Raw genomic sequence first — 27,257 nt, 5'->3', positions numbered from 1 at the left:
GGGCCTGATCTCTGCAAACGACGAGAGGGCCTACCTGGAAGAGGTAGATAATCTGTCACAGTGGTGTCAGGAGAACTGCCTCTCCCTGAACGTCAGCTAAACAAAAGAGATGATTGTGGACTTCAGGAGGTCGGGGGTCAAGGACTACAGCCCCCTCAGCATCGACGGGGCACCGGTTGAGAGAGTGAACAGTTTCAAGTACCTGGGAGCCCACATATCCGAGGACTTGACATGGACCACACACATTGACAGTGTTGTGAAGAAGGCACAACAACGCCTCTACTTCCTCAGGCGCCTAAGGAAGTTCCAAGTCAGTCAGAAGATCCTTAGGAACTTCTACTCATGTACAATAATAATAATAATAATTTAGGACCTGCTCCGAGGTCATCAATTGGCACACATGCGATGCATGCATGCAATTCGTATCTGCGATTAACCCATCCCGTCGTCCTTCCCCCCCAAGGGCAGCCGGGAGCAGACAGGCGCAACGTGAGCCGCGCCAGGGGACCAATCCAAGTGCTCCTGTCCGTCTTCGTCAAGGACGCCACAGCGTTAGCGATCTTGTTGTTGTGCATGTTTTTCCATTGGGTTTATCTTATCGGGGGGGAAACCCTTGCGAGCACGGGGAGAACATGCAAACTCCACACAGAAAGGCCTGGGAGATACCCCACCTGGGTAACTGGCATCATGGAAACCTGGTCCCCAAGCGGGATTCGAACCCTGGACCTTCTTGCTGTGAGGCGACAGTGTTAACCACTACACCACCGTGCCGCCTAGAGAGAGCATAGAGAGCATCCTGACTGGCAACATCACCTCCTGGTTTGGGAATAGCACTGCACAAGACCGTAGCAGACTACAAAGAGTGACACGTTCAGCCGAACGCACAATTGGAGGGGGGCTTCCCACCCTCCAGAACATTTACAACAAGCGGTGCAGGGGGAAGGCTAAGCTGAATCATCAAGGACTCCAGCCACCCGAACAACTGCCTCTTTGAACTGCTGCGGTCAGGCAAGCGATACCGGAGTCTTAAGGCGAGCACTTCTATCCCCAGGCCATCAGGCTGCTAAACGAACAATAAACACTATGCAACAACCATCAAATGCACACAGCACACACACCCACACGCACACACTCACTTAAACAAACAACACACTGCAGCACCCACTCTCCACACTTTAGATCACACAAACACACTTTATATTTATTGATAAAGGATTTGCACTACAACTCGTACACCTACTGTAAATTGTACCTAAATTGCACCTCATCCCATTTCTGCCTTGCACTATATAGTATTGTATATTAGTACACTGCATAGTATTGTATATTATATGGTAACTCAGTTACGTCTATTCTGCATCAAACATTGTACATATGTCTATACTGAACACTGTGACCTAATTTTTTTACTTCTAATTTACATGCTATACTATGTTATTTTATTTCATACTTATCTTGTCTTGCACAGTCTCTGGAGCGTAACAGTAAGAAGCATTTTGTATAAAAGTATTCTGTACTTCTGTATCACAACTATTAAAGAAACTTGAAACTTGAACTTTCAACCAAGAGAAGGAAAGTATAATTTAAGAGGGTTGTGTATTCTTAAAACATGTAAAAAGGTAAGAACTAATGTAAAAGCTAGATGTGTTTCAATCTTGGGAGTTAAATTGTGGAATAGTCTTAGTGACGGGTTGAAGTTGTGCACTTCTCAGGGGAGATTTAAAAAATGTCCCATTTTGAGACATTTCTGTATGTTTTTTTTAATCTACTTTTTCTCCTCCTTTTTTCTGTGATTTTTCTCTGCATCCCAATTTACCCCTCGTGCCAATTCTCCCTCCCCTGTCCTGATCGTTGCTCGCATATGCCCCCCACTGGCCGGTTGTAGGGAGGATAGAAGCCTTGCATCACATGTCCCCTCCGATACATGTGGAGGAGGCAGCCTCTCACATCTTTTCACCTGCCAGCGCGGACTCTCATTTGGCGAGGAATAACGTGTAGGAGGCTCACACTGCCCCCGCCATTTTTTTCTGACTTTGCTGTGCAGGCGCCCCAACCGACCTGTAGGAGTCGCTGTTCACAACGACCAGACTACCACCCTTCGACTTCCCACCCGCTAACTTTGCCAATAGACCTATCTCAAACCCTGCCCTCTTTTCTTGATCCTCCAATCACAACTGTCGCTTACCTCGGACAAAGTAAGCGACAGTTGTGATTGGAGGATCAAGAAAAGGGGCAGGGTTTGAGATAGGTCTATTGAGTTAGTATGACGGCTGGCCCAAGCCGGAGGCAACGCCGACAGCCAGATTCTAACCCGGTGTATCTTGCATTGGTGACGAGTGCAATGTCCGCTGCGCCACCCAGCCACCACATTTCTGTATATGTTTTAGTTTTTTTGATGAGCAGTTGATCTTCCAAAATAATTACATTTAGAAACCTCTGATGGGGTCTGCTTCTGTGGCTTTCCCTTTAAAAGAGCTGTAAGTGGTATTTCTTTTTGTTAAAATGAGTGGTCTACATGTTAAAATAATAGCTCTACATTCTGACAGCCATCACTGATATAGAGTGTCTGGTCAGTAACGTGGGTCTCCCAGTCCCTCCACTTTGCAGTAAACAGCAAATACATTTTCTGGTATCCCGTTCCCACTTTATCCAATCAGGACAGAGAACTCCACACTGAAAACAAATGTCTGACAAAAATAAGAAATAAAAAGATTTAATCAAATATGTGCTCTAAACAGGTCAAATAATCTGACAGTACAGTAAGCAAATCTGGCTTGGCTAGATTTCTTGAAATAAGTAAAAATGTCTAGGGTTGGCGGCTGGGTGGCGCAGCGGACATTGCGCTTGTCACCAACGCAAGACACCGGGTTCGACTCCGGCTGTCGGCGTTGCCTCCGGCTTGGGCCAGCCGTCATACTAACTCATTGGCAGAGTTAGCGGGTGGAAGTCGATGGGTGGTAATCTGGACCTTGTGGACAGCGACTCCTACAGGTCGGTTGGGGACACCTGCATAGCAGACAGGAAATGGTGGGGGTAGTGTGAGCCTCCCACACGTTACACCTCACCAATGAGAGTCCACGCTGGCAGGTGAAAAGCAGCCTCCTCGTGTACCGGAGGGGACACGTGATGCAAGTCTTCTATCCTCCCTACAACCGGCCAGTGGGGGGCATATGCAAGCAACATTCAAGAGAGGGGAGGGAAGAATTGGCACAATGGAATTGGGATGGGAGAAAAATAGAAAAAGAGGAGAAAAAGTGGACAAAAAAAAAATCTAGGGTTCTCTCTTCTGACTGGATAAAGTGGGAACGGGATACCAGAAAAAGAAATGTCTGTTTACTGCAGAGCTTAGGAAGTAGTAGAAGTAGTATAAAGCTTTATCGTCATTGCACAATACAGTACAACGACATTGGTTTGTGCAGCCCCTAAAATAACAATACCTACATACCCACTCTACCACACAACACATCCATGATGTACCTATAGACACACTACCATACATACATTTGTTGTACCCATACTCACTGACACATTCATGTTCATATCCTCTACTAGATATGCACTTATTCACAGGAACATTAAAAAGGTTTAAAAAAAAAAAGCATTGCAAAATCAGCACAAAAATATTGCACATTGGTGGAAAATATTGCACATTAACAAATACCATTATTGCATTATTGCACATGTCCCAACATGTCATATTGCACATACAAGTATGTATTATAGTGAGGTAGATGTAGATGTGGTGGCAATAGGGGGGGGGGGGGGGGTGATTGTTCAGTTCAGTGATGGCTCTCGGGAAGAAGCTGTTCTGCAGCCTGGAGGTACGTCACTCTTACAATTTGGGAGGGGCTGAGCCAAGCTAAAGCTATGGGGCAAAACAGACTGAATACAAACAAATACTTACTACTTCATAAGCATTAACCAACCAACTAGAAAGGTGCACTCAGTAGAGTGCAAATCTACTATATACACTGAGTACTACTATGTACTATACACACTATTACATTATTGGGTGGAATAAACCTTTAAAGTTTTAAGGGCATTGACACCTTCCATAAGTCTCTACGACAAACGGTTCATGAGATATGAAAGGGAACTTATTTCAATGAATGATGGAAATTAATTAAGAAATGCTAACTCATTCAGCGCCAACCATGTAATAATACGTGTTTGCTCGCCAACGCTTGAGCGGCAAACATGTAATAATACGTTTTTGGATCCTTTGATATTTTCCCTCTGATCCCCGTTCTAAATCAATATTCCGGATCATTCTAGCCATCCCTGGCTCGTTTGTATACATTGGAATTGCAATGCCGATCGAATATCACTAGGTAGCAGTATCGTCGGTGTCTGAACTGGAATTGCATTGGCGTGGATACACGTCTGCCTTTTTTTTTCTTTTTTTTTTGTAAGGGCTCCTCCTCCTGTTTGAACAGAGATTCACATTGATCGCCTCGAAATTCCATTGCCTAAGCGTATTTACCATCAAAACATGTATAGACATATACACTGGTAATCGCGATGGCGATGCAATCACTTGGAATTATTCTTTTTGGAATACCTAAGGTAAGGTATATTCTATGTCTATTTTACCAAACCTGAAATGTGTTTTTCTAACGATCACAGTTCTGTGTTTTACCGGACCTAAAACATGCTCGGCAAACACGATCAGTTTTGAGTTAAAACTACCCCCCCCCCCCCCCCCCCCCCCTTGATGATTTTGTGAAGGAACATATGTACATGTTATATACCTTTGATTTGGGAGTATTTGGGGTTTGAGGGAATCAACCAGAACGTTACGGACTTATTGTACATAACACATTTAATCTCGCAATCTATGGAAAAAGACTGGATTATCTTGGAAATGCGCGATGTTTAGCGTGTAATAAACTACAAACTACAGTGTGTAGAAACAAACTATTTTTTTCCATGTTGGACTACAAGTCAAATGAGCCACACCATTGTCTCCACTGCTATAATACAGAACACACACAGCTCTGCAAACATCGTGAACAGCAGAAATGACCATTTTAAGATGGCATTCTAGCGGCAGAGATGGGGATTAAGCGTGGTGCTGAAAGTGATAATGCATAGGCATATCAATGACAATAGGTTCACTATGCCATGTTGTAAACAGGTGCCAAAGCTGATTACCAGCAAACATGTGTAGTATCGTGACTCTTCACTTGCAGTCAAAAGGTGTAACTTCACACTGAATATGTATTTCAATGGACAATGAATTATGATGGATTATGATGGACAATTATGGAAATTAATTCAAATAAAATACTTTTTTTTTTTTTTTTTTTTTTTATTATTGCAAAACAAAAATTATTAAAAGTCAGTACTCAACACACAATGCATAATGAAACTTTCAGTAAAGGTGGTTAAAATATATGCAAGTACAGAAACAAGATAAAACTAAATTAGTCTATAATAACATTTTAACCGTATACAGTGTATATCCAGCGAAATTACAATTATATAAATGTTAGTATATAATATACCCCTAATACCTATTTTCTAAAACCCTACACACATATGCTCCAGCTCGAACCCCCCCCTCCCGGACCCCCTCTTGGATAGTACCTCCATTATCCCTCACTCCTAACCAGACACTACCATTATAAGCTAGCTTTTATTCTCTCCACCACTTCTAACCACATTGACATTTTGGATTCATTGAGACCCAGAATTCTTGCTGTAGATATTTCTTGATATATCACATCGAGATATGTAAGAAACCACACTTTTCGGCAAATTTTTTCCGGTTGAAACCAACGTGATGCGATCAGTTTTTTAGCTACTGTGATACCCGATAAAACCAATCTCTTTAGTTGTGGATTCACTGCAAACTCAAAAACATCATTCAATAGTAATACCGAGGGGTGTACAGGTATATTCCAAGATACGAGTATTGATAATTGTTGGGACACATCTTTCCAGAATGCCTTAACTGGTGGGCAGTCCCAATACATGTGCATAAATGTTCCTTCGTCCCCATTTGTACATTGGGAGCATTTGGAGTCTTGTTTAAGCCCCATTTTGCACAGCCTTATAGGAGTCAAGTATGTCCTGTGAATATAGTTCAGATTGATTTGTTGATGATCCGGGTTCCTTGATGTAAGTCGGACATTTGCCCAGGCTCCTTGCCAATCAAAGTCATTTTCCAGGTCTGGTATATCCCTCCTCCAGACAGTGTCTAGTTGAAGGGTTTCATACGAGGACGTTAGTAATTGATAATAAAAACCTGATACAAAACCTCCCAATGTTTCTCTTTCATAGAAACATTTGTGGTATCTGTGGTGTTCAATTGGTATGAGTAATGGAACACCGTGAGACCTCAGACAAAGTCGTAACTGTATGTAAAAAAGCCATGTGGACTCGTGAGGTTAAACTTTGTGCATATTTCGACATAACTACAGAGGCCCTTGTTATTAAAAATATCCCCTAATAAAAAATCAAATAAAATACTTGTCGTTGACCGATCTGAAAAATATTCCAGAATCCAGGCCCCTGGCCTGTTGTCAGCCTATGACCAACAGCTCATCCAAATTACACTAATCTCTCTAATCTCAAATTGGCCCTGTAGTTTGTGAGATTAGCTGCGGACAGAGACAGACAGACAGACAGACTCATAGAACTGATCACATAAACCCCACCAGGATTCCGCCTGGTGATGATAACAACATAAAGCTAACAATTTTACTTTTGAACAGCTATATATCATTATTCGAGACCAGACTGTGCTGAATTGCATTCCGTTTGATTTCATGTTCAGTTTCTCCCATATTTAGACACACAAACGGATTGGCTTGATAGAGAAGCTAACTAGCTAGTCAGTAAGTCATCTTGACCTACCTAGCCATACACAATGCTAAGCTAACCGGCAGCTAACGTTAGCCTGGAACAAAGTGGGCAAATGATTGATACTGTTCTTTTATTTTTTTTTATTGATATTTTCCCCCCTCCTTTTTCCTCCGATTTTCTCCCATCCCAATGTTAGTCGTTATGCCAATTCCCAATCAAATCAAATCAAATCAAATCAAATTTATTTATAGGGCCCGACAACACACGTTAATGTCCCCATGGGCCGTACAGATCTTCTTTAAACAAGTCAAGAAGAAAACATAACAATAAGTCAAGAACAGAACAAGAACACCATAAGGTGCAAACATTTTTTCCTGGTCGCTGCGCACTTACCCCCCACAGTCGGTCTGGGAGAGTGGAGGCTATCACGTGCTTCCTCCGACACACGTCTAGCCAAGCAACCGCTTCTTTTCACCTGGCAGCGCGGACTCTCACTGAGAGGGTGTAACGTGTGGAAGGATCACACTACCCCCCTTAGCTCCTATCCGCGCTGAGCAGGCGCCCCGACCGAACTGTAGGAGTCGCTGTTTACAACGACCCGGACCCACCCCGCCAGCTTTCCCACCCTCTAATACAGCCAATTGTATTAGTGTGAACGGCCAGCCAAGCTGGTGACAATGCCGGAGCTGTGAGCTGGATTCGAACAGGCGAATCCAGCGTCTCCGGTGTTGGTGACGAACGCAATCTCCGCTACGCAACCTGACCGCTATTGATAATGTTCTGAATTAATAACATAGCCACAGTATACAGAGCAGGGAACTCTGAAGACTCCTGCAAACCAAGGCATCGAAATGAGCATGCAAAGTACTTTCCAGACAGTTACCAGTATACTGTACAGTAAAGACATAACGTTAAATTGAAATACTTACGGAAGCAGTGTTGTCTTCACATGGTCACTTCATGAAATGAAACGAGCATGTGGTATGCTCCAAAATGAGCAGCAGAACAAGGAATCGCGATTCTTTACAACAGCTAAAATATTATATTGACACACACAGTACCTAATTGTATGGTATTTAATTTAGTTACCAATTTTGGGTCTTTTATTTCTATATGTGGGCCATCTACGCCATGCCCAACATGGCCAGAGTCTTTTATTTCTAGATGTAGACCATCTACGCCATACCCAGTGTGGCCCGAGACCAGTTATCCAGTACTCAGCCGCACCTCTTATTACAGGCATCGCCCCATGCTTGGCCTTGACGACATCACCAGTCCAAAAGAATGCCAGATGTTCGACGCCCCACCCTTATGCGGCCTTAGTACACTGCTAGTTGGGGTATACTGCCATGAAGCCAGAGTGAGGAAGTTGTTGACAGCAAACTTTACCAAAAATAAAACCTGGACCTACGGTTTCTTTTTTTAAGAGGATTGTCAGGCCTAAACAATGATGATAAAACAATATGTTCCTTAAAAACTCACTCACTCTCACTCAATCTTTATTTCAACCCTAATTTTCAATGACGTTGAATAAATACATGATAAATACAATAAATATACAATAAACAATACAATTATACAATAAATGCAACCATAATAGAGTTTGTACAATCAATTAAAACAACTGCAGATTATGGTGGAATGGTTGGTGATTAAGGATTTAAACTGACCAAAGGATACCAAAGGTATTGAGTTTTAGAGTCTGTTGTATGATGTTCCACGTGTCAGGAGCACATAAGCTAAAAGCAGATTTCCCAAGTTCAGTACAAACTCTCTAGGTGCTTTGAGCATGAGCCAACCATTGGAATGTGTACCATAGGGTCCAGACGTCCACTCCAACAGAGAAGTGAGAAAAATTGGGCAATCTCCAATTATGGCTTTATAACAATTGCAGAGGTTTGTTGACTGATGGACCAGCAGTGTCAGTTCTAGAATTCTGGTCCCATAACAGCCCATGAACCTTCACAGATACTGTACATAGCTCGACCTGCATACTTCATACAATCTGCATACTTCATAGATCTTGTGTTTACCCAAATACTACCCTGTGCTTACACCATACCGCCAACTATGCATTGTCCTTTGAACAAACGACATAATAATAACATACTGAACTCAGGGCCGCCGCTAGGGGCGTGCGAGCAGTGCGGTCGCACAGGGCCTCGCAAGAAGGGGGGCCTCGCGAGAAGAGAGAAGAACGTTTTTTATTATTATTATTATTTTTTTTTTATAAAAAAAAATAAAAAAAAATAGAATGTTAACAATCACTTTCCATCACAGACCTAAAATCTAGTTTTGCTTACATGCTTATATATTTCACATTAGACATGTTTGTAGAATAGTGTTCCGGGCTCTGCGGCTCTGCAGATATACTATTGGTTTCATTCAATGACACGTTTACTTTTGTGCAAAGCATCGTGGGAGGACTAACACTAGGGGGAGCTGGTTGGCGTCGGTCTGGTAGTCGGTAGAGAGATGTGAAGAAGACCGGTATTATCCACGAGGGGAGGGGGTACAGGTACGGGGTCTATTCGGCGCTATCCACGGGAGCGAGTGGATGTCTTGGCCAAGAGCATCCTACTTTTGAAAACCAAATGTGCAGCATCGGAGCAGAAGAAATAACGCTGCGTGCCGTAAGCTTATCAATACCAAGTATAGTGATTAGGTTATGCCAAGACGAAGAGGACGTTCGGCAGATGGACTGAAGATGAAAGTTGTTGCGTGTTATAACGTTCAGTCAGGCTAGCCATGTCGGCTAGTAGCTTAGCTAAAGGCAGGGACAGCTAACTAGCGTTAGCTACGTTATCGTCGAGTGCTAACGTGTGGCAGATAAACTAGGAACAGACTCCCAAGTTCATCCCAACGGGGCGGACAATATCATGGGACTGGTGAACTTTGTCAGCTCCACAGTCGTCTCCTTCCTCTTGGACCTGATTCTGCGTTAGGGTGAGTTTTTAATGCAATCTATTCTGTTCCCGCCGTGGATCTCTCTCTCTCTCTCTCTTGCTCTCTCTCTCACGCGCTATCTCTCTTGTTCTCTCGCTCTCTCTCTCTTGCTCTCTCTCTCTCTCTCTCTCGCTCTCTCTCTTGCTCTCTCTCTCTCTCGTGCTCTCTCTCTCTCGCGCTCTCTCTGTCTCTCTCTCTCTCTCTCTCTCTCTCTTACTCGGTGTGTTGCATCATGCAGCTTTACAAGTTGCTCTCTGGGAACATTTCACACTGTGCTCGTGCAGTTTGTGACGTGTGTACTAAGCTTCAGTGGCGGCTCGCCACTAGGGGCGCTCGGGCGCTGCCCCCCCTCAGGCCCTACCCTGGTTATATGAGAGAACAAGAAAAATAAGTTTTTAGTTTTTAGTTTTATAGCCCTATAAATAATATAAACATGTTTAAAATTCATAATATTTACTCATTTTAAGTATGTTTGTGTTTCCAATCCACAATATAACGTTATTATCGCAATTAAAAAACACTCGTTTTCCAGAGCAGGAAGTGACATCACGTTTTTTAAATTTTTTTTAATTTTTTCGTATTTCTCGGCCCAGGCTATACGCGATAGCGCTCTGAGTGCGCGTCACAGTTTGATCGCTGTATCCGTCACAGCCAATCAGTGCATAACGCGGTGTGCGTTGAAATATGACTATTATGTTGGAATCCGGGCGCGATTTGAAGCGGTCTAGCCAGTAGCGTCAAGAATATCTGTAGCCGCATTTCGCGGAGACGCTCTCTGATTGGCCGACGCCAGTATTTTTTTCCGTAGCAGAATTTCACAGAGACGATCTCTGATTGGCCGAATCCAATTTCTAATGTTCCAATTCTAGGTTATTCCTAGGTTGGTCGGTGGAGATAGTTGTGTTGTTGTGAGAATGATGCAGGCAGCTGTTTGTCTTAGACGAGCGTGCCGTGACTGTAAGTTCTTTAGACTGTTAAGCTTAAGCACTCTTTCAAAGTTGGTTAAGGTTAGAGTTTGTCTTAGAGCATGGCGATAGAACGCCAGGTAGTTTGCAGGCTGTTCGAGGCGGAAATGGACAAAGACACAGCTCTTCACTCACACAGCTTGTTGGCTAACAACAAGCTATATGGATGCGGAGGGACAACAATGGATGGACATCAACACAGGCTGGATGGACAATGCCATGGAGTGGATATACTTTATCAACAAGCCAACAACAAGGTAGATTAGCGATCTTAACTCTAGTTTAATACATGATACGTTGTCTACTGATGCCGCATAACGTTGTAACGTTACAGCTTTCAGCTAACGTTAGCTACTGCTAGCTGTTAGCTCCGTTATCTTAGCTGGCCACTTTTATAATTACTTCATGGAAACGGAGTAACGTTAACGTTTAAACGTTATGTCGAGGTCATACAATACTACAGTCGACATAAGGTTAACGTTACCCCGTTTCCATGAAGTGTTTAAATAGCAGCAATCTTGTTGAAAATGTAACTTTACTAAAATGCTCTCTCTCTCTCTCTCTCGCTCTCTCTCTCTCTCTCTCTCTCTCGCTCTCTCTCTCTCTCTCTCTCTCTAATTTCGCCGCATGTGGGGCATAACCACTCAGACAATGAATGGTAACTTGTTTAAAATAACGAGCTTTACAAATGTGTTTATTATTGAATGGATCTGACATCATCTGAGAGAGAGAGAGAGAGAGAGAGAGAGCGAGAGAGAGAGAGAGCGAGAGAGAGAGAGAGAGAGAGAGAGAGCTGTGCGTGTTTGTGTTGGGCTATTGGAAACGTCGTTGCATTTGACTGACTGATCATATATTGATCGATGGCAATGGTGATAATATTCGCCAATGCGTGCCTTGTACATGTTTGCAAAATGTTTGGTATAGCGCCCCTAGTGGCGAAGTACCCACCGGCCGCCACTGCTAAGCTTATAGAGTTCGATTCAAATAAGGCAAAACTGCAAATCTGCATGTCGTGCTTGAAAAATGTACCTGGCTTTAAGCTTGTTTATCAGGTTCCAGGGGTGTTTTATGCATTTTCCCTGTTACTGCCAAGTGTACGACTGTACAGGTGCATTGCCACTAAGCCTCGGGCAGCGCTATTATTTAGGAATATGTTGACTGCATCATATGCCCAGCCTCTGGCAGCGCTATTATTTAAGAATACGTTGACTGTAGCACAGAAATAAATACATTTGTATTTAGTAAAAAATATATATATATATATATTATATAATTATTATAATTTTTTTTTACCTTTAGGGGGGGGGGGGGCTCGCGTTTAAATCTCGCACAGGGCCTCGCATTTCTCCCAGACGGCACTGACTGAACTTAGCCAGAATAGCAGTGGAAACAGTGAGCTGGGCTTGAAGAGTAAATATTTCACACAGTTGCCAGGATACATATGTTCCGCTTTTTCAGAGACACACATTTTCCACACATCCACCCATATTTAATGGAGACAAGGAGAAATAAAGGATCCTTACTGTTCCTGGCCTGGGGTTGGGGATTTCTTTATCGTAGCCCTTGAAAGCCGAGTTTTCAAATAACTGATCGATCTTCTCCATGGAATAGATGCAAACGGCTGTGGAGTTCCTAGAAAAGGAGTAAGATAGCTGAAGTCATGTGAAGTGGCAGAGAGATAAAGTAATAAACCCTTTCTCATAAATATGTCTGAACAGTTATCTTTGCATTTTCCCCTGCTTTTTCAGATTTTGTTATTATTATTTTATGTTATTATTATTACTATATGACTATATCTCAGTAAACCAGATTTGAGTGTGTTTATGTTTCTGAACTAATTGCTGGACTTTTCTTTGTTTTTAAGAGACCCATTTGAAGTGTAATGTGAGTTTAAATCGACACTATAATTGATCTCAAAACCTGTCTGAGGGAACAGTTGTGATTGTAGGATAGAGGAAAAGAGGGCAGGGCTTGAGATAGGTCAATTGTGTCACAGTTAATTTGGTCGTTGATATTGTAAAGAAGGAGAGGCATCTAACCAGCTGCTTGAGAAGAGGGCATAAACCACGGTGTTGGTCCAGTTCTCCGCATGCAGCACATAGACGTCTTGAAGATGATTGAAATACAGCGACTCCTTCTGATACCCACAAACAAGCCGGGCCTTCAGGAACGACGTCCACGTGTGCTGGAAGAATCTCTTTGATCCACCTTCATCCACCTGGCAAAACAGTGACCAAGAATCAGAAAAGGGTTTGGAGAAGTCGACCTTCTTGCACAGATGGCCCCCCGACAATCAACATTGCAACGGCTGCTAAAAAGGTCTTGGTGGTGGAGGTTCGCGTTTCAACAAAATAGTTGGAGGTGCTGTGTTAACTTTTCAAGAAGATGTGTGGAATGTGCTGTTAGTACAGGTGCTAGGAATATAAACACCACTCAGGACAGAAGTACCACATGGAAAGGGGCCTGATTGTGTGCGTCAGCTGCATGTAGGCAACCAGCTAGTTATAGCCTGGTGTCAGCTGCATGTAGGTAACCAGCTAGTTAAAGCCTGGTGTCAGCTGCATGTAGGCAACCAGCTAGTTATAGCTTGGTGTCAGCTGCATGTAGGTAACCAGCTAGTTAAAGCCTGGTGTCAGCTGCATATAGGCAACCAGTTAGTTAAAGCCTGGCATTAGCTGCATGTAGGTAACCAGCTAGTTAAAAGCCTGGCATTAGCTGCATGTAGGTAACCTGCTAGTTAAAGCCTGGCATTAGCTGCATGTAACCTGCTAGTTAAACAAAGCCTGGTGTCAGCTGCATGTAGGTAACCTGCTAGTTAAAGCCTGGTGTCAGCTGCATGTAGGTAGCCAGCTAGTTAAAGCCTGGTGTCAGCTGTGTCTCAGGTTCTCATGTATTGACAATGAGAGAGGTGTATTTTCCATCTCCTATTCTTTCCCAGCACAGCCCAGTCCCACATGTAATTAAACTGAGCCGTCCTAAGTTCCCCCAAGGGATTAATAATGGAACTCTTGACTTGATAAAACTGAGCCCTTTATGTGGACAGTTGGACATTTCAAGAAAGCATGTAGAATGGGCGGCCGGGTAGCGCAGCGGACTAAGCGTCTGTCTACCACCGCATAGACACTAGTATAGAATCCGGCTGTCAGCGGTGCCTCCGGCTTGGCCGGTCGTCATACTGACACAATTGGCAGTGTCAGCGGGAGGGAAGCTGGTGGGTGGTATTCTGGTCGTTGTAAACAGCAACTCCTACAGGTCGGTCAGGGTGCCTGCACAGCGAGGGAGGGAACTGGTGATGGTAGTGTGACCCTCCCACGCATTACACTTCACCAATGAGAGTCCTCACTGCCAGGTGAAAAGAGGCTGCTGGCTGTCTCCTATGTATCGGAGGAAGCATCTGACTTCAGGGCTCCCTATACCGGCAAGTAGGGGTCAAATGCGCGCAACGACCAGGAAGGAGAGGGGGGAATTGGCATAACGACTAAATTGTGATGGGAGGAAAAATACCGAAAAATAGGAGGAGAAAAAGTGGATAAAAAAAAGAAAGCATGTAAAAAATAAACCGTATAATCTTCTAATACCATGTAAGATAATAAAATAAAGAAAACAAAATGGCAACTGATCTTACCAATTTCTTTTCAGAGGGTAATATCTAACACCAGAAACAGTAAATGATGACAATACAGCTTTTGCCTTCCCTTGTTTTGTAAACCCAGGAAGCATGGGAGAAACACACATAGGGCCAGATCCACAAAGAATGGATTGCACGGTGCTAATTGCACCCTTACTTACAAATTTACAATCTGTTAATACAATTTTCATTCAATCAATCACCTGCACGGTGATTGATTGAATGAACATTTTATTAACAGATTGCAGAATGGGTACAATACAGTACGGCTCAATACACACAATTGTTAAGGGGATGCAGACCAGAGAAAGACTTTCGTCTTGTTTACATCAGGGTCCCCCATTTTCAATTCATAATGAATTGTAAGTAAGGGTGCAATTAGCACCGTGCAATCCATTCTTTGTGGATCTAGCCCATAGTCTTTCACAGAAACACAAACTGCTGGTAGCAACACAACTCTGTTGACAATAGGTTTACTGTCAGGTCTCAATTTCATATCCTGGTAGGAGAGAATGGGTTAATGCGATCAAGAGAAAAAATGGCTTAAAAAAAAACTAGATCCAAATTAAAAAGGTGCACTCAGTAGAACACAAATATCCACCAGGCAGCACGCCAGACACACAAACACACAAAAATACTGACCGCTCCTTATAGTTATTAGCATTAGCTCACTAACACTAACAAACACACAGACAAACACACTGATCAACGCCCTACCCAAAGCTGTAAAGGAATGTGAATCACTACCCACTTTCAAAAACACTCTCAAAGAACACCTACGGGAGACTGCAATTCGAAACCGGCCCCTGCAAATGTCCTAACCCAACCCCCTCCAATGTACAGTAAATTACCAAGTATGGCTTTGTCAATATTCCAATGTACAGTGTACAGTGTCCCCCACCCACCCCCTACCCAACCACCTCCAATGTACAGCCCCCCCCCACCCCACCCACTCAACCCCACCCCACCCCACCTACCAAACCTCCTACAATGTACAGTTTCTACGTCAAATGTATATACTCTCTTTTCTGGACTCTTTTTGTATCACAAACAGTACTGTATTTGCAAATCTGGTATGTCATAAATGTATAGATGTAGTACTGTCTATCTGTATGTCGTGTGTGTCATATGTTATGATGAATTGAAAATGGGGGACCCTGATGTAAACAAGACGAAAGTCTTTCTCTGGTCTGCATCCCCTTAACAATTGTATTGAGCTGTACTGTACTGTACCCATTCTGCGATCTGTTAATAAAGTTTTCAATCAATCAATCAATCAATCAATCAATCAATCAATCAATCAATCAACAGGCACACTGACCTCTCTCCAATTATAGTTAATAGACGTAATAGGAAGCATGTTAGGAAGCATAGGAAGCTTAGGAATGGATATAGGAGGCATAGGGAGGATGTTAGGAAGCATACGGAAGGATGATAGGAAGCATTAGGGAGGGTGTTAGGAAGCATAGGAAGAATGATAGGAAGCATGTTAGGAAGCATAGGAAGGATGATAGGAAGCATGGGAAGCATGTTAGAAACAGCACGAAGGGATGGGGTTTATTTCAATGGACAATGATGGGAATTAAAAGGTAAAAGGTGTAACTTTAAACCGAATATCTATTTGAATGGAAAATAATGGTTGTAGTTAGTAAAGTTAATTCCAGTAAAATACTTGTCATTGACCGATTTGAGGAATATTCCAGGAGTCATGTCCCTGGCCTGCTGTCATCCATCTCTTGCCTTTTCTCTTGCCAACCGATCGCATAATTGCCAGATAACTACAGTTTTGCTATTCACTGACATATTGCATATTTAGCGTTCCTAAATGTATGATACAATTATGGGAATTCCATGTTACTTGTAGAATTTATTAATAATGGATTCGCCTTTTCCAATTTCATACCTTTAGTATAAAAACGACATATCATCATCAGTCATCTCAGGTAATCTCATTGATACGAGAATTCACATGAATTCACTTCACTGAGTCAGCTCCAGTTTCAGTGTACCTTGCAGACCCTGGCCACTCTGGAGATCCATGGGTCAGCCTCCGGACTGTTGTCAGAGTTCTTCTCCCGGAAGAAGACGTAGATCTTCTCATTGTCTGCGTCTTCCTGCCTCTTCACCCAGGCTGCAGAGATGAAGGTGGGTTCTGTAATGAGAGGAAGACTCCCCTGAATGGCTGTTTGCTATCAAGTTACAAACTCTTCCATTATTTCCATTACAGCATGACACCACGAAACATGATACGCGATGCAATAGCCTTGGCACAGGGGAGGACGCCAAAGGGGGGTAATCAAGTTGTGTTCTTCTGGGAAATGGATGAGATGGAGTCAAAACAACGTGCCCAGACAGATACATTTTAAATAATACCGACCATGGGCCGGCAATCTAAATCACCACTCCAACCTCCAGTGAGATGTAGTGACCTGAGACCCACTTGTCATACATCACCATTGATTGATTGATTGAAATTATAATTTCTTTTTTTTAACAAATGTTTTTTTATTTACCCTTTTTTAACATAAAACTAGACACACAATACATTAACAGTAGAAATCCACAATGAATCACAGGACTATGACCGACATAATAATAACAATAATAACAGTCCAGTACTTAAATCAAAATAAATGTAGATTAAAAGATATACACATAATAAATACAATACAATACATATGCTCTTGCTTGCTCTTCCTCACCCTTTCCTTCCCCCTCAGGACCCCCTCTTGGACAATCCATCCATTATTCCGTTTAACACCAGGGATTACAAATTCATATGCTATCCTTTATCCTCTCCACCACATCTAACCAGATTTATATGCTGGCTTCATTAACACCTAAAATTTGTGCGGTAGATATCTCTAGATAAATCACATCGAGATAGGTAAGAACCCATACCTTCTGGCACATTTTATCCGGTTGAATCCAGTGTGATGCTATCAGCTTTTTGGCAGCCGTAAGACCGGACAAAATTAGTCTCTTTACCTGTACAGAGGCGGCTAACTGAGAAACATCATTCAACAACAATACAGAAGGCAGTACAGGTATGGTCAGAAATAAAAATTCTGATAATTGCGTGGTTACTTCTTCCCAGAATATCTTAACATGAGGGCAACACATTATGCATAAATGTACCAATATCACCGTTTAAACATAAGGAGCATCGAGGGTCTTGTTTGAACTCCATTAGGTGCAAACGTCTAGGAGTTAAGTAAGTCCTATGAATAAAATTAAGATTAATCTGTTGATGATCTGGGTTGCGTGATGACAGCCGTACAGTACGTTTGCCCAAACTTCATCCCAATCAAAATCTACTTCCAAGTTTGGTATATCCTTCCTCCAGACTAAGTCTAGAGGAAGGACATCATATGAGGACGTAAGTAAGTGACGATAAAAGTCAGAGACAAAGCCTCTCGATGACTCCTTTTCATAAAAGAATTTGTGATATCTGTGGTGCTCAAGTGGCATCTTTAATGGGACTCCATGAGCCCTTAAAGCTGCTCTTAATTGTAGATAGAAATAAAAAGTTGGAGTTGGTGAGGTTAAATTTGTTAGATATATCTTGATAGCTGCAGAAACCCCGGTCGTTGAAGATATCCCCCAGTGTATGTATGCCCTTCTTTTCCCATTTGGTAAATCTGATAGGTTGTTGTGCAATAAGGAGTAAATTGTTATTAAATAGGGGAGAATGACTATGCCATTTATGTTGATTAGTAAAAATTTTCTGTGTCACGCCATATCCGGATCACATGTGTAATAAGAGGGCCAAATTTCAAGTTGCATTGCTTAATTGATAAGTTGGTGTATACTATATCCTGCAGTCTATGTGGTGCCACTATGTTCTCCTCTAATGGTCTCCAGGATACAGATGCTTGATAATCAAACCAGGTGATCAGTGGTCTTAAAGAGAACGCTTTAAAATAGTAGTTGAAGTCTGGAAATGCTAAACCCCCTTCGGCTTTATTTCTCTGTGCAGTGGATCTTTTTATTCGTGGAGGTTTGTTGTTCCAAATAAATTGATATGCGGTGGAGTGTAATTTTTGCCAGTAACCAACAGGGGGGGGGGGGGGGGGGGTGTAACGGATTGAAAACTTCATTAACAGATTGCAGAATGGGTACAATACAGTACGGCTCTATACAAACAATTGTTAAGGGGATGCAGACCAGAAAAAGACTTTCGTCTTGTTTATATCAGGGTCCCCCATTTTCAATTCATCAGGACATTTATGACATACTGTACATGACATACAAATATACAGTACTGTTTATGAGAAAGAGATGATAAAAAAAATATATACATTCGAAGGGGAAGAAACTGTACATTGGAGGGCGTTGGGTGGGTGGGGGGGGGGGGGTTTGGACATTTACCGGGGCCAGTTTCTAATTGCAGCCACCCGTAGGTGCTCTTTGAGAGTGGTTTTGAAGGTGGGTAGGGTGTTCCACATTGTTGTGGCATAATTGCTAAACATGTTTAGTCCCTTGGCCGAATCTGGGTTGAACATGATTTGTGGAACTTCCATTTTGGAACTCCACTCCAACCTCCAGTGAGATGTACTGACCTGAGACCCACTTGTCATACATCCCCACTTTGGTTTTACTGCCAGCTGTCCTTCTAAATTGTAGTGATCTGCCATCGTCATCCAGGGGAGCCGCAGCATATAAATCGCCCTCTAAGAATAGCACACAAACATCACATCATGCAGGCGTAGAGATTAAATTATTCACATTTCCGCAACAATGCATAGTCTCTCTGGCTACACAATAATGATTGGATGTGGTTATGTAAGCATAGAACAGAATGATTCATGCATTTATTCCCCTAAATGAGACTAGGGGAGTAACTATTTACATACCTACTGTGAGAGACAGTGAGTTATGTGTGTAAGCATAGGGAGATATTCCAGTCCCTTCATATGTCTCCACAATCTCATGGGATTGATTGTTCACCTGGGAAGAGGAATACATAGTAAACACTCACCAACAAATAAATAGTAAACACTCACCACAACATGGACCAAAGGACACGGAACACAATAATCCCTCAATCAGAACAGATCAAATATGGCCTGAGGGGGCAGACTCTGAGCTTCAGCAGCGGTTCCAAGTTCCAACACACGGACTGGAGTATGTTTGCCACTCAGGCCACCCTGGACTCCCACACTGACATTGACTCCTATACCTCCTCTGTTGTTGACCACATCAATTCCAACATTGATAGTGTCACCACCCTTAAACAGATCACTACATTCCCCAATCAGAAGCCTTGGATGAATAAAGAGGTCCGTTCACTACTAAAGGCATGTGACACTGCTTTTAGATCTGGTGACAAGCAGGCCTACTGTGCAGCCAGGGTTAACCTGAATAAGGGAATCAAGCAGGCGAAGCACAGCCACAAGCTAAGGGTTGAAGAGCACTTCAACAACTCTGACCGATGCATGTGGCAGGGCATCCAGGCCACAGAATATAAACCCACCAACAACTCTCCCCAAACCACTGACCCCTCCCTCCCTGATGAGCTCAATAACTTTTATGCCCGATTTGACAGACAACCAGGAGGCGCCCACCAAGGCTGCCCTCCCTGCCAACCTCCAACCCCTCACTCTCTCCCCCACTGACATTGTACAGCACTGAGCAGGACTAATGCACGTAAGGCAGCTGGCCCTGATGGCATCCCTGGCAGTGTGCTCAGGAACTGCGCTGAGCAGCTGTCCGGAGTCTTAACTAAGATCTCTAATGTTTACAGGAACCTCCACTCCAAGTCAAGCAGACTCAGGAACAGCTTCTTTGCCTCAGCTGTCCTCTCTCTGAACTCTGTGCCACATTGATAGCCCCTCACCACATAAACCCTGAACTCTGACTCCATTGCCTAAACTCTAGGCTCTGTTGCCCATACTGTACGATTCTGAACTCTGTTGCCTATACTGAATTTATACCTACTGCTTTCACTGTCTACCCATATACTTTTTTAACAAATGTTTTTTATTTTCCCTTTTTTTTAACATGAAACAAGACAAACAATACAGTATATAACAGTAATAATCAATGATAAATCACAGGACAATAACAGAAATAATAATAACAATAATGACAGTCCAGTAATTAAATCAGAATTAATGTAGATTAAAAGACATAAAAATAATAAATACAATACATGGGCTCTTGCTCGCTCCCCCCCCCCCCCCCCCCTCAGGACCCCCACTTGGACTATACATCCACTACTTCATTTAACATCAGAAAAATTACAAATTTATATGCGTTCCTTTATCTTCTCCACCACAGTTACCCAGACTGCTATGCTGGCTTCATTAACACCTAAAATCCGTGCAGTGGATATCTCTAGATAAATCACATCGAGATAGGTAAGAACCCATGCCTTCCAAGTTCCGGCACATTTTATCCGTTTGAATCCAGCGTGACGCTATCAACTTTTTGGCAGCCGTAAGACCCGCCAAAATGAGTCTCTTTACATGTACAGAGGTCGATAACTGAGAAACATCATTCAACAACAATACAGAAGGCAGTGTAGGTATGGTCAGAGAAAGAAATTCTGATAATTGAGTGGTGACATTTTCCCAGAAAGTCTTGACAGGAGGGCATTCCCAATACATATGCATATATGTACCAATAGCATCGTTTGAACACAAGGAGCATCGAGAGTCCGGTCTGAGAACCATTAAGTGCAATCGTCTAGGGGTCAGGTAAGTCCTATGAACAAAATTAAGATTAATCTGTTGGTGATCTGGGTTGCGTGATGATAGCCGAACATTTTCCCAGACTGCATCCCAATCAAAATCTACTTCCAGGTTTGGGATATCCTTCCTCAGGGTCCCCCATTTTCTATTTATGACAGACACAATATACAGATATATATCATGATATACAGTACTGTTACATTTGTGACATACATGATATGCAAATATACAGTACTGTTAAACAGAGATCCTAACAGAAAATATATACATACGAGGGGCGGGAGACTATATTGGGAGGGGGTGCGGGCCAAATCTCCCGTTTTTCAAATCCCAATGTTGACAGCTATGCCTTCCTGTCCTGTGCCGTGCTGTTACCAAACCAGTCTAATAATAATTTGTTGCCACTGAAATCAACACAGCTTGATTCAGTCTATAGACACATGGTAAAAAGATACCATTACCTGTACTTACTGAGACATACTGTACAAATGTGGTCTGTGCAACAGAAATCGTCGTACTCACCAGCTTCCAACACAGGGGCTTGTGTCCGTTAGTTCCACAAACAAACAGGCTGCCTTGGAACTTCTCAATGACAGTGATGACATTTTCACATGGACCCTAAAATATAGGGTATATTTAATTACATTCCTTGCAGATAATTGCCACATAGTTTATGACATTTAGATTAACACAGTTGTGGTCTAGTGTAGTCATCTCTAATATCACACATTCTCATTGTCCTTTACCTCAGAGCAGTCTTGTTTGTCTGTTATCAGTGGAAATTCCTGCAGGGGACATCAACATACAAAGAAATTAACCGTATTTCAAATGTTCCACTTTTGAGGAAATAACCGCTAACTTTTAATAAAGTAGAAAAACATTTGACATACAGTAAGACATATTTTGACCATATTATGGAATGCTACTTTATCTCTGCCCAAACCCCAAGTGCTTCTCTGCAACCAATATTTGAAATACTTGGATTAAAAGGGAAGAATCGCTGTTTGTGAACTTTGGCTTTGTGTGCGCCACAGAAGAGTGAAATAGCTAAAGTGCCTTTGGCTATGGTGGTTCTTTGAGCATTTGAAAAATGGCCACATTGCTTAGGAGTACTGTATACACTCACTGTTAGCCAGTGGGAGTGTAATGTCTTTCAGACAGCTCCCATCTGATGCTCAAGGACTAGATAGGGCATATAATAGCAACAGCATTGATATGAGCTACACAATATCATATCATGTATACAAAACAACAGCACCTGGTGGATTATTGCTTAAATGGGAATACCACCTGAATTCCGCTTTGAATGATGTTATGCCCTGTGTCAGTATACCAAACACTGTTGCTGCTGCCAGACACTATTCATTGTTTTTTGGGAAACTAGGCTCAATGATCAAAATGCATCGCAATTACAATCTTCCCCATTCATTCTAAAACAGTCATTTCTTTGTATACGATGGATATAATAATAATAATAATAATAATAATAATAATAATAATAATAATAATAATAATAATAATAATAATAATAATAATAATAATAATAATCATAATCATAATCATAATAATCATATTATTATTATTATTATTATTATTATTATTATTATTATTATTATTATTATTATTATTATTATTATTATTATTATTATTATTATTATTATTATTATTATTATTATTATTATTATTATTATTATTATTATTATTATTATTATCATTATTATTATTATTATTATTATCATCAATGCACTTGTTATTATTTCATTACCCTTCCTGCTGACTTGTCGTACATAACTTGTAAGTTGCTTTGGAAAAAAGCGTCAGCTAAATGACAAAATGTAGATGTAAATGTAAATTAGACAGGTAGTCTATTATGGGTTGCTATGGTATCCTCATGATTAATTTTACACTATTCATTTGGCTATCAAATCCTTCATGGGTGTGGCTATAACAAATGGATGTTACCATAATGTTTAAATGCATCTCAAATTGCCTGCTTCTCTCCAAGAATTGCTAATCAGTCGCTCCTAACAAGACTAAAGGCCCTGGTTGTCAGAGGGTATTAAAACAGGGTGTTCCAGACAGCCCATTGTATTTACTGTAACACAGCCGCCCGGCCGCCATCTGTTATACAAGACCACAGACTACTGTGGTACGACTCCTCATCAGGCACTTGACCAAGCAAATCAAGGCACAGATGGGAGACCAGGAAGGTTTACGTATGTGCATTAGGAATGTGAAGAACTCAAGAACTATTAGGAATGTCTACATGACCACTAAGTGTATCAAGGTCTACCTTGTGTATACTGCACCTTGTGTATACTATTTACTTTTACTCTTACTCATATAGGCTATATATTCCGCCTGAATTTCCCCAAGGGGATCAATAAAGGAATAACTTATCTAATATGATGTTAGTGCACTGCAGTTGATAACATCAAGAAAATAAATGAATAGAAATAATAGAATAGGCATACAAAACCTGACTACAGAGACAAACTTACCTCAATAATGTGATTCTGCTCCACATCAATTTTTAAGACAAAGCCAGTCCCTCCAACATACAATTCACCGGAGTCCTTTTGGTGGAAGAACACCGTATGGTTTTGATGGGAGGGGTATTTCAGTTTAACATTGGTCATGTCTGAAGAGAGGGTCAGATTATTAGTTTGCTTCAAAGAGAACATGGGACTGAAAGAAAGGCAATCCCATGACTTTAAAAGCTTGACTCAAGATGTGAGGACACAGTGAATATAGATGAACACACTAACTAGATCTAAGAGCCCATGTGGATTTAAGATTATTATGACTTCGCAGTGGTTCTCAAAGTGGGGTTCTGGAACCCCCAGGGGCAGGGGTACTTGAGAGGGTTTCTGGCAAAATGGGGAATAGTTTAATTTCACTCATGAGGGAATGAATAACAATTACTATTCTCCTCTCTCCTCCGTTATCTCTCCACCTACAGTATATTCAGAACAATAACATATAAAAGGACCCACGTTTATTTGCTGTAGCAATGTTAGCTAATGCAATAGTTGGCAGGACATATATTGGGTTCAAAGTGTTGGTTTTGATAGCTTATCAGTGAGCTGGATGCAATCCTACCTGGAGGGGAGAGAACAGATGGTAGAGGTAAACGGTACTCTATCCCCCCCCCTCACAGTGAGCTGTGGTGTTCCACAAGGAAGCATACTAGGACCGCTACTCTTCCTAATTTATGCAAATGACATGTCGTCAGCCTGTGACTGCAACTTGTTCCTGTTTGCGGACGACTCAGCCCTGCTGGTCTCCGACAAGAACAAATTGCAGGTTGAAAAAACCCTCAGCACGGAACTAGGCAAAATCTGCATATGGCTCGCTGATAACAAACTATCATTACACATGGGCAAAACAGAGTCCATTCTCTTCGGTTCAAATAACAAACTCAGCAAGACCGACGGATTCTCAGTTACAGTGGGTGACAATATTGTCACAAGGAAAGACGAAATTACCTACCTGGGTTCCATCCTAGAGGCAAATCTTTCCTGTGACAAAATGGCATCCAATGTAATAAAAAAAGTCAACCAACGAACTAGATTCCTGTACCGGATCTCCTCTCTGGTAAACAAGAATACCCTGAAGACTCTGGCAGGAGCACTCATTCAAGGGTACTATGACTATGCGTGCACCTCATGGTACCAAAGCACCTCAAAGGCGCTTAAAACAAAATTACAAACATCACAAAACAAACTGGTCAGACTACTACTTGACCTGAACCCCAGAACCCACCTCACCCCTGCCCACTTTGCCAACCTAGGATGGCTTAGAGTAGACGACAGAGTACAGCAACTTGCAATGGGCCTGGTCTACAAGATACACTATACGACCGGGGTGCCCATGTACATGTCAAAATACTTCCCAAAGGTCAGTGAATACCACAACCACTACACCAGAGGAAGCTCAACAAATCATGTTAAACCCAGATTTGGCTCAAACAAGGGACTAAACACGTTTCGCAATTATGCCAACAATGTGGAACGCACTACCCAAAGCTGTAAAGGAATGTGAATCCCTGCCCACATTCAAAACCGCTCTTAAAGAGCACCTACGGGAGGCTGCAATTCGAAACTGGCCACCGTAAATGCCCAAAACCCCCACCACCTCCTAATAGACAGTCTCCTCCCCACCGCGTATATATTCCCTCCCCGCCGTATGTATATTTCCCTCCCACCCACCCACCCCTCCTAATGTACAGTCCCCTCCCCATCATATGTATATACTCTGTCAGGATCTAGGGGTAACAGTACTGTATATTTGAATACCGCTTATGTCACAAATGTATCAGTACTAAATACCTATGTCCCTATGCCATAAATGTCATGTATGTTGTGTATGTCATAAATGTCTATATGAATTGAAAATGGGGGACCCTGATGGAAACAAGACAAACGTCTTTCTCAGGTCTGCATCCCCTTAACAATTGTAGTATTGAGCCGTACTGTATTGTACCCATTCTGCAATCTGTTAAATAAAGTTTTCATTCATTCATTCATTCATTCATTCATTCATTCATTCATTCATTCATTCATTCATTCATTCATTCATTCCCTATAGCAAAAGAATTCCAGTAAAACCGTCTAGTCATTATTCCACTATGCTGCTCGACTAAACCTATCAACAATAGTAGCCGGTCGGCAAGGCAGGAGGCGACCACCCGACGCCGCGCGCAGAGTGCTTTAAAACTGTTTAACACACGTTTATTATTCCGCTTAGCCTATACCATTTGCCAACAATATAAAATGTTTGTGTTGTTGGTGCAAATGTTGGTGAAAGTTTAGCATTTGGCATTGCATTGGTATGTTTTCCTTCATGTGGATAAATCAGCTATATGTGCAGTTCGAGTACACGTTGACAGCTGTGCTCTTTAATGTTGCTATGGGTTACTTTGGGATTCATTTGACCGGTGATTCATCTTGCTACAGTGTTTGCCTTAATTAAACCAAACGGTTTTAACGCACACCTGCCAATCAGAAGAGTATTCACCCAGACCATGGTAGGTCGGTGGGTATAACAACTATTAATATCAACTAAATAACTATTATTATTATTAATCATTTAACGGACACCTACTCCTTCATTGCCCTAAGTTATCTCTCCAGGTGGGGGTCCCTGACTCCCTGTATCAAACTGTGGTCCTTATTCATTTGTGGGTCCTTGACATTGATTCAAGCATATAGCTTGGTGTACTCAGAGCTGCTACAGAACTTGAATGGAATAGTAAGCTATTGTCTTTTAAATATTGCCCCACACCAACCAAGTAAATGAAGGAATGACATGCAACATACCTCGGTTAAGGATACGTCTGGGTATTCTCCATCCAAGACTCAGTTGAATATTTAGAAAATTCGAAACGAAATAAATCATTACTAACGTTAATGTCCTCATGTTTGCTTCCTGTTACTTATCAAGCATTCCCATTTTCGTAAACGTTGCATGGCCCATGACGAATTATGTCCATATAGAATTAGACGCGCTGGAGCAGTCCTGACTGCGTCAGCTTGATGGGCGTTCACTGAAATACAGTTCCCAATGCAGGTTCCCTATTATGTCATGCCCACACATCCTTCTATGGTCATGGCCAATTGAATGTTGTAGTTGTTCCTTTATTGAAATTGGTAACTATACAAATTGTGTCTGTTGAAATCAGAGGTTCTGTGTAGGATTGTTAGTAACTGTTTCCACTAGTAACTGTTTAACTGCATATATAACTGTTTCCACTAGAGGGCGCTCTAGGCGGAGCCACTCAGGAACACCACCAGGTGGCGAGTATAAATAGAGATGTCTCCTCCCATTCTTTCTCTTTCCCCCAGCCTCTCAGTGAGAGGAGACCTGTAGAACTGCTGCTCTGCCATGTGAATAAATAAACCACGCCAGCCAGTTAAGGCTCAAGATAAAAACCATGCCTCTTGACCACATTATTGTCGCCCTATAGCCGAATTCTGTCAACAGTGTCAATAACAATAATATCATTACATATAGAGAGACGAACAATCCCATCATGTTATATATATAATTTATTTAACCTATTAAACCCATCACAAACCCACCTCTCCCTCTCCTGTGCTACAAATTAATAACCGAATTTCCCTACATTAATAATGAATCATGATCCATCTTATTATCTTAAACTCTTAAACAATTAAATGGTTTGAAGTATCCCTTTTAGGTTCTTTCAGT

The 27,257-nt window shown here is 42.0% G+C and overlaps 1 protein-coding gene across 1 annotated transcript in view; it reads right to left on the bottom strand.

Annotated features, from left to right (window-relative positions):
- Positions 1-26,512, bottom strand: part of sema7a (semaphorin 7A (JohnMiltonHagen blood group)) — a 37,911-nt gene extending 11,399 nt beyond the window's left edge. Inside the window, exons 1-9 of the mRNA XM_084334704.1 lie at positions 26,366-26,512; positions 23,546-23,685; positions 21,791-21,829; positions 21,567-21,662; positions 19,206-19,299; positions 18,912-19,022; positions 16,359-16,501; positions 12,761-12,939; positions 12,245-12,353 (exon numbers count right to left, since the gene is read on the bottom strand). Of these exons, the coding sequence (XP_084190830.1) occupies positions 12,245-12,353; positions 12,761-12,939; positions 16,359-16,501; positions 18,912-19,022; positions 19,206-19,299; positions 21,567-21,662; positions 21,791-21,829; positions 23,546-23,685; positions 26,366-26,465 (1,011 nt within the window). The 5' untranslated portion in view covers positions 26,466-26,512. The remainder of the gene's footprint in view (positions 1-12,244; positions 12,354-12,760; positions 12,940-16,358; positions 16,502-18,911; positions 19,023-19,205; positions 19,300-21,566; positions 21,663-21,790; positions 21,830-23,545; positions 23,686-26,365) is intronic.
- Positions 26,513-27,257: the final 745 nt, after the last annotated feature.

This window comes from Notolepis coatsorum, assembly GCF_963971535.1.
Source record: "Notolepis coatsorum genome assembly, chromosome: 18".
In the NCBI taxonomy this organism is placed as follows: domain Eukaryota; kingdom Metazoa; phylum Chordata; class Actinopteri; order Aulopiformes; family Paralepididae; genus Notolepis; species Notolepis coatsorum.
The sequence above is the reverse complement of the archived record's forward strand: the minus strand, read 5'-3'. Positions and strand labels throughout refer to the sequence as shown.